At 34.0% G+C, this 8,115-nt stretch overlaps 1 protein-coding gene across 2 annotated transcripts in view; it reads left to right on the forward strand.

Moving 5' to 3' along the window:
* LOC130803331 (E3 SUMO-protein ligase SIZ1-like) overlaps nt 1–4,275 on the forward strand; it is a 30,020-nt gene extending 25,745 nt beyond the window's left edge. For both annotated transcript variants that reach the window (XM_057667534.1, XM_057667535.1), the window contains exons 14-18: nt 1,214–1,318; nt 1,696–1,776; nt 1,856–2,882; nt 3,123–3,575; nt 3,772–4,275. In XM_057667534.1, the coding sequence (XP_057523517.1) occupies nt 1,214–1,318; nt 1,696–1,776; nt 1,856–2,882; nt 3,123–3,301 (1,392 nt within the window). In that variant the 3' untranslated portion in view covers nt 3,302–3,575; nt 3,772–4,275. The remainder of the gene's footprint in view (nt 1–1,213; nt 1,319–1,695; nt 1,777–1,855; nt 2,883–3,122; nt 3,576–3,771) is intronic.
* The last annotated feature ends 3,840 nt before the right edge of the window (nt 4,276–8,115 follow it).

Genomic DNA, 8,115 nt, shown 5'->3' on the forward strand with positions numbered 1-8,115 from the left:
TAAGTAATTGAAAGAAGTGCCCTTGATTGGGTTAAATCCTAAAAATGTTAATCTTTACCCCCTATATCATGGAGTTTATTCCTACACGTTTCAAACATTAAAAGGAAAAGTTGCAAAATTAAGATAAAAAGGAAGCTAGCTGATGCCGAATAAATTTTGATTACTATGAAGTTTATTTTGGAAGTAGATTCCTAGGAAATTGATTTCATGCGATATGTTGCATATTACAGAGAATGTAAATATTCGTGGTTACATAGTATTACACTTTATACTTTGTAAGTGGAAATTGGAAAGGGTATGTGAATTTTATTGGGTTTACTTTTTTTTGTGGTCTTAGTTGTTGATCGTTGTATTCACTTCTCCTTATTTTTTGTAAAGCAATAAGAGATTAATAAGACATTAAAGCATATCTGTTTTTTCTAACCCCAACATTTTTCATATTAGTTTATAAATTTGTTTATTGGACATTTCCTGGAACCTCACTTCACGAGGACATTTCGTGCACCAGCTGCCCTTTTTTATATTTTATTTTTTTTAAATGAAAGCTAGGATACATATGACCACTCATGTAAACAGACATTGTAAGGCTATCTTATATTTTTATTGTTGTGGCTTGGAATATTTTGGGCACATATATACTCTGAATGGCTAAAACTACGACTAGGGTGTTGCAGAGATGGTTTGGGTTGGTCGGAATTTGCTTGTTTATGTGCGATCTCAGAGTATAGCTATTTTTCTTATATGCTTTGCTTTGACGTTCATTTGGTATTGTTACTAACAAAATGGATGTTGTGTTTACGGTGTTCTCTTGTGTATTGAAAGTATAGCATTTTCTATTTGTTATGCTCAATCGCATCAGGTTTCTTTCTGGCCTATTTTCGTTCGTACTTGTTCTGAAGTGGTCAGTCGTTAAAGTCCTCGTGAACTCTGGAAAGTTACCTTTGTTATTATGTAGGAAGACTACATACGTGACCCCGCAATTCAACACACATTTTGAAAACCCTACCTTAGTCTGTAGAGGCATTGGCTGGCTACTATTAACGGTGCTTTTAGTACTTTATAATACTTTTTTTTTGTTCTGACTATAAATAATTGATTGTGTATTCACAAAACCGGGTGATATTTTGTGAATTGATTGTGATTAGAAGCTCTCTGTTTTTCTTTCTTTTTCTTTTTCTCTTTATTTTATGGTGGATATTATTGGCAAAAACAGATGAGTGGCTCTAGAATGAAGACTGCTGGAAGATTCAGAGCTTGTGCACACATGGGTTGCTTTGATCTTGAAACTTTCGTAGGACTTAATGAACGCTCTAGAAAGGCAAGCTTTTCAGTGTACTCTCTGTTTCTTTTTGTTTTTCTACCTTTCTGTTTTACTACGTTTTATTTTGTTTAATCACTGATTTTTTCTCCTTTTTTGCATACATTATTCCATTATAACCCTACTTTTCTCAAATTTGGTCCCACCACTTTATCTCCACTCCCCATTTGTAATGTTTTTTATTTTTCTCTCTTTCACTCTCTCTTAGCCTCTTTACCCCGAGTTCAATTTGACATATGCATCGCATAGTCTTCATTTGTCTCTTAAGTTTCTACACCAATTAAGAGAAAAAATGGAGATAGTTTGAAACCGACAATTAAAATCTATTTTTTCATTGATAAAAATGATATGTGAATGGACTGCTTTCTTGGTTGCAGTGGCAATGCCCTATCTGTTTGAGGAACTATTCTCTTGAAGATGTTATTGTTGACCCCTTCTTCAATCTTATTCTGAAAAAGGTAGTCCCTGATTATGATTAGTGGTTCATCTATTGTTCTTTTGTATATTCTTGACCTTTTGTTTTCCTTTTCATTCTAGATGCAAAGTTGTGGAGAAGAAATATATGAGATTGATTTGAAGCCTGATGGTTCTTGGCGAGTAAGAAATGTTCGTGATGTTGGAGATCTTGCACAGTGGCACTGTTCTGATGGTTCGGTCCAGTTTTCTTCCTTTCCACAACCAACTAGAGAATCTGCTTTAGAAGGCAATGTTTCAAAAGTTGGCATGCAGAATAATTTTTGCAACGCCCATATTGATGGACAAGGGAATGAAGTTGAAAATTTTGACCAGAATATCATAACAATGAGCAGCACTACCACAGGAGATGTCAAAGATGAGGAAGACCCAAGCATTAATCAAGATGGTGCGGAGCAGTTTGGTGCTTCTGATATGAACGAACCTGAAATAAGTTCAGCCCTGCCTAACATGGGCCAAACTTATGAATCTAATCACCAAAATGCTGATGTCATTGTTCTCAGTGATTCAGAAGATGATGTCAGTCTGGTGTATCCTGAAACTACTCCTGTGGTTGATCATGAAGGATACTCTATTTCTGCCCCTGAAAAAAAACTCAGCTCTTCTCCTGCTATTGCTTCTGAAGAAGACCCTGGTGTTTTCAATGGGAGTGCTGGTGGTTTTCCGATTAGTCATCCCTCTACACTTTTGAACCCTCAAGTAGATCCTCAGTTTAACTGCTTTGGTACTTCAGATGCCTTGCTTGATGAGCATAATACTGCATTCTACTCAGGCTCTGTTAATTGCATGCTAACAACGGGATCCAGTGTGGATCCTGTTCATCATATGATGAATTCATATGATCACCGCAATACGTCTTTTGACCATCAATTTGAATCTGCAAATGGGAATATCGCTTTGGAACTTCTTGTTTCATGTCCAACTGTTTCCGGAAATGAGCTTCAACTTTTGAATAATAATCCTAGTGAGGATTGGATTTCTTCAAAAACAGGGACCAATGGAAATGAGAGTTCCAGCAGCAATGTGGAGGCTCATGTCGACACTACTGGTGAAATAGGGATGGATGTGCAAACCCAGTTTACAAGTGAAGGTATATTTTACAGCTTAAATGTTGCTTCATTTTTCTGGAAGCAAGTTTTTCTGTGGATAGACGTGTCTTATTCTAATAACTTAGTCTTTTCATTCTTTTGGAATTAGATTTTGGAAGTTGTAAAAATGGCTCTTCTATGTCTGAAAATAAATATAAGCATTTTTTTCTGTCTTAATGTCCAATATATGTTATGCTATCACGTGTTTTTTTTTGACTTAAAATAATGAAATATGTTGTCAGATTCTTTACTTCAAAGCACTCCTGGTGACTGTGGACCTGGACCTGGATCTGAAACTGACCATACTGCTAACAGGAAAAGGTCCGGTGCTCCGTTTATATTTCCTCGGAAGCAAAGATCTTTGAGAAGAAGACAGTTACTTATACGACCATCGAAGAATGTAGTATTTAGAGGAAGCTGATTGTAGTCTACACATGTAGGTCGTGTAATAAGCTGGACAGTCAGAGGCTTTCATGAGATTGGTTTTCTTTATATATATTTCCCCTTTTGAGAGCCCATTTTATCACGCTTTATCAAATTCTGAGCCCTTTTCCTCCTTGCAGCTTTTAAAAATTTTTTGGAGAACTTTATGTGATTACTCATCTGTTAAATGAATGTTCAGAATGTTACTGTCTGCAATTGCTTGAAGATCAGACAATTTTGCCTAGTGGGGACTAATCGCTTCCGTGTATCAGGTAATATTAATATAGTAACTAAATTTTTGCAGATGTTTGCGTAAAATCTGATTCATTTTGTTTTGTACAGAAAGGTTTTGATTTCAATTGTACTTTAGTCGGCACACTTACTACTTATACTTTCATTCATCTTGAGCATCTATTTTTCGTTATTAACGTGGTGTGGCTAATAAACTCTACAATTTTGGTGACATAGGTCCTGAGTCTGATTAAGCAATTTGTCGGATGTAAAAGTACACAAACGATGGAAGAAATTTGCAAGAGGAATGGGCTGCCTTTCTATCGGCTTATCTTGGATGACTTCGATTATGATTAACCAAAAGGAAAAAAGTTCTCCAATTGTAGCTGTGTGAGAAATCTCCTAGAAAAGTTCTCCAGACGGATGCATTATCGAAGTCATCGAAGAAGCAAATGGTTGTGGTAAAAATGTTTTTTCAGTAAGAATGAAAGGAAAAACATACCACAAGCTTGAAATAGTGTTTGAGAAAGTTAGAAATAGCAAATTAGAATGCTTAACTCCGATTGTAGTATGTAAATATTGGTTATGCTAGAAATAGGGAATGTCAAGTATTGGTGTATTTTGTTTGATTAAAACTAATTGTGGAACATAATGGTAAATGGTAAATGGTAAATGGTATAAAATTACAGCCTCTGTACACTTGTTAGCATTGAGCTGGGAGTGGTGGTTGTCTTGTTTCCAGTGGATTCTTCTTCATTACCAAAACTAACATGCACTCAAATCAAAATTTACTCTACATATGCTTCTCTTTCGGTCACACCACGCATGTGATCAAAATATCATTTACAATCATGATGTTGATGTTAATGTTGAAAATTTGAAAAACTCAAGTTTTCTTAAGAAAAAATATAGAAAATAAGTGGTAAATTTTTTCCCAGATAAATGTATTCGCATTTGAACTTGTAAGAAATTATCCATTGTTACTAATAATGAACCATTTAAAATCAGCTTAGAGTATCAGCGAAGATGAATAAGCTCAGAGATGAACAGTTGTCGCCCTAGTTGAATGCGTTAATTGAAGGGTAAGTAATTTATTTGTTTATTATCCTATTAGTTCCTGTTGTCCTTAAAAATTTGAAAAAATTTTATTTCTCAAAAAAAGTGTCTCCATGTCAAAGCCGAGGTCAGTTATTTGTTCACTATTAGTAACCGTGAACAAAGATGCTGAGCAAAAAAGTCAAAGACTTTGTTCGCAGTTAGTAACAACGAACAAAGGTTCTGGTAAAAAAAAAGATAAAATTCTTTGTTTATTGTTAGCCTGTTACTAACAGCCAACATGAACGATGTGTGACTTGAGTCTTGTGTAGAAGAGTTTAGTCTTAAAGGTTAGGAGTAATCAAAAATGATTACTAGACTTTAAGCATGTTTTATGATGGTAAAGGACACATCACACTTTGTGATTAGTTTCTTGGGAATTAAATAATACATTGTAAAATTGGAAGTATTAGCTTCACATGTGAAGGATGAAGTGCAAATATTCAGTTCTTTAACTTGGGTATGAGGTGTTGGAGACTGTAGAGTTGTATGAAAGAGGCAAGGCAAGAGAGAAAAGCTGATTTGCAGGTATGCCTCCTTACTCGACCTAGCTGCTCGATCGAGCATAGGGTCGAGCGACTATATTGACGCTGCTGCCTTGTTGTTTCTTTGTGTACAATGCAGCCCACTAATTCCCTTTAGCATATATATTATTGTAATACTTATTGTATAGAAGTGTAGAGCATGAGCCTCCCATTATCCTTACCATACACTCTTTTAATTCTCTACTTCATGTAATGCTCACACACACTACTCTCTATTGATGTAATTCCTTCAACTTTGTAATGAGCTTTCAAGTTCCTCTATCCTTTAAACACATAATGATACACTAGCCTAGGATGATGGATATAACCTCAGTAATGATGAACCACCTTAAATCTTAGTGTTAATGTTTGTTTTACTTTTATTGCTTAAATCACCTTAACACTTATATATAACCATGGTCATTAGTGCACCCTCAAACCATGATTATTAACCTTTCGTGCCACCTTTAGGCCCACGCTTCCGCATTTTTTAGCCTACTTTAATACAACAGACACGAGATAAAAGCACACATGGTCGTCTTCCTCCAAACCCTATGCATTTAAGATTTTTGACATTTCCTTCCTCAAACCCTCCATCAAAACTTCTTCAACCCCTAAAATCACTATTTCTTCCAATTTAGCACTATTAAAACGGTTTGTAATATTCTTGGGTTCCCCTAACGTAAAAAATTCTTCAATTTATTCGGTTTTTTTTCGAATAAGGTTTATTATAATTTCTTATCTTTATTCAACCATTGCTCTCAAATTTGCAAGTCAATACTGTACTAGGTTATCCTTAGCTAATCAAGTTACTTATTAATAAATTATTTTACTTTATTGTGTAGTTTTTTGAAGTATGCTTGTTTATGGTGAATTGTAGCATAGAATGATTCTAAAACTTCATGTATTTGATAATGTACTTGTTTTTTTCCTGAAGTTGATAATAATGTTAATTATATATGTATTTTTTTAGAATTCGGGATCATATACTATACGAAGTATGTTTTTGGAGAAAATTTGAATAAAATAAGTTTTTTTATTAAAATTACTAAACTAAGCTCTGGATAAAAATATTTTCCATACTAAGCGTCTAAAGAAAAACGTTGTCTCAGACAATGATTTTGGGTCCTAATGGGCTCTGAAATGAGTTTTAGGTATTAAAGAAAAACGTTGCATAAGACAGCATTTTTAGTTCAAGTAAAAATATAGTCTAAGACGACGTTTTTCAGCTTTTACTATTTCCTGACTCTTCTTCCCCATTTTCCCATTTCAATTTCGGTCATTATTTTCAAATTTTAAATAACCATCTTTATTGGTTCAATTTTCTCCATTTTAGTCTTATTATTCCATTTTTAGTCTTTTTTATATTTTCTTTAGCAATGTGGGTTTTTTTTTTTTTTTTTTTTTTGCTTGTACGAGGTTAGAATTCCTCATCCTTTACGTCATTATTCATATTAATTACCATATTTATCTTATTTCAGGTAATTGTATTGAACTTTTCATTATTTTATTATACACGTTTATTGAATTATATTGAATTTTACTTATTGAAGTTTATTGAATTTTTCATTAGTACTATATATATTTATTGAATTATATTGAATTTTTCTTTTATTGATTTTTGTTGATTTTTGCATTATTATTATACATGTTTATTGAATTTTATTGAATTTTACTTATTGAATTTTATTAAATTTATTATTATTATTGTTGTTGTTGTTGTTATTTATTATTATTATTATTATTATTATTATTATTATTGTAACACTCGGCCCGTCGGACTGAAGACTATCCATGGAGACTGTAGACTGGCCCCACAAACCAACATAAGTGTACTTTGGCCTCATTCGTGCGCATTTAGGAAAACTTCTTAGCAAATGAGCTCTCGGAAAAAAAAATGCACCTTATTAATATAAGTAGTCCATCAATTATTTTTAAAGCTTAATAAAGGGGTATCACAATCATCATTCTGGTCATTATTATTGAAATTGATGAAGTTGTTAATTACTTAGGATATGTTTAAAGTGTTGCACATTGTTTATTACTTGGGATGTGTTGATTAATATTAGTTAATTACTTTTAGTTGATTATCCTGGTCTTATAGTTTAGTGTTAGTTTCACATCTTATCCATTGTTCGCATTTTATATGGACTGTACATACATCTAGACTTTGATACATTGCTTCCGAGTCTATACCGCCCCTCCATAATCATGAAATGGCCCTTTAGACAATAGGATTTTGAGGTACGTGCTTGAAGCAGGTCTATCTGGTATTCATTAAGTGGGTCAGATCCCTTTGGATCGAGGTATTACCGCTCTACTTGAGTGATGGTGACCTGAGATGCACACATTTTATTATTGGTAGATGAAGCGACCATCACATTGCTTAATGTTGCTATACTTACTAACTTACCAGTGACTGAGAGGGCAGTCTTCTTAGTCTGTGCCACATTAAAAGGCGAATACATAGGAGGTTTGGAGTCCAACAACTTGAAAAAGCGATGATTGGGTCATCGGTAAAACTAACTTAGATGCCTCACACCTTTAATTATTTACCGGTCCCCAGTGTTGACAAATCCGGAAATGAAATGCAACTGATCTTTTTAGAGCTCCTTAACCAAGACTGGTGTGATATCGCGTCCTATTGTTGGGCCAGTGCCGCACTTACTTTCCTCTACAAACATTTGTTTTAAGTCGTTTCTATCTAGAGAAGGAAAACAACTAGTGATATTGTAGATCCACTAGTCATACTTCAGGTAGTACAAAACCTTACTTATAATTACATAATTATGGCCTTATTACGTAGTGTTACTTATATTTACTTGTATTATACAGTTGTGGATATGAGAGAATATTACTTTTTGCGCTCTCGTTATCCTAACTCGACAACGTAGGGGAGATGACGGGCAACCTATTCTTGCTTTATGTTGTTGATGATATGGGATCCGTAACCCGCATATAA

Source organism: Amaranthus tricolor, chromosome 16, assembly GCF_026212465.1.
Source record: "Amaranthus tricolor cultivar Red isolate AtriRed21 chromosome 16, ASM2621246v1, whole genome shotgun sequence".
Taxonomy (NCBI): Eukaryota; Viridiplantae; Streptophyta; class Magnoliopsida; order Caryophyllales; family Amaranthaceae; genus Amaranthus; species Amaranthus tricolor.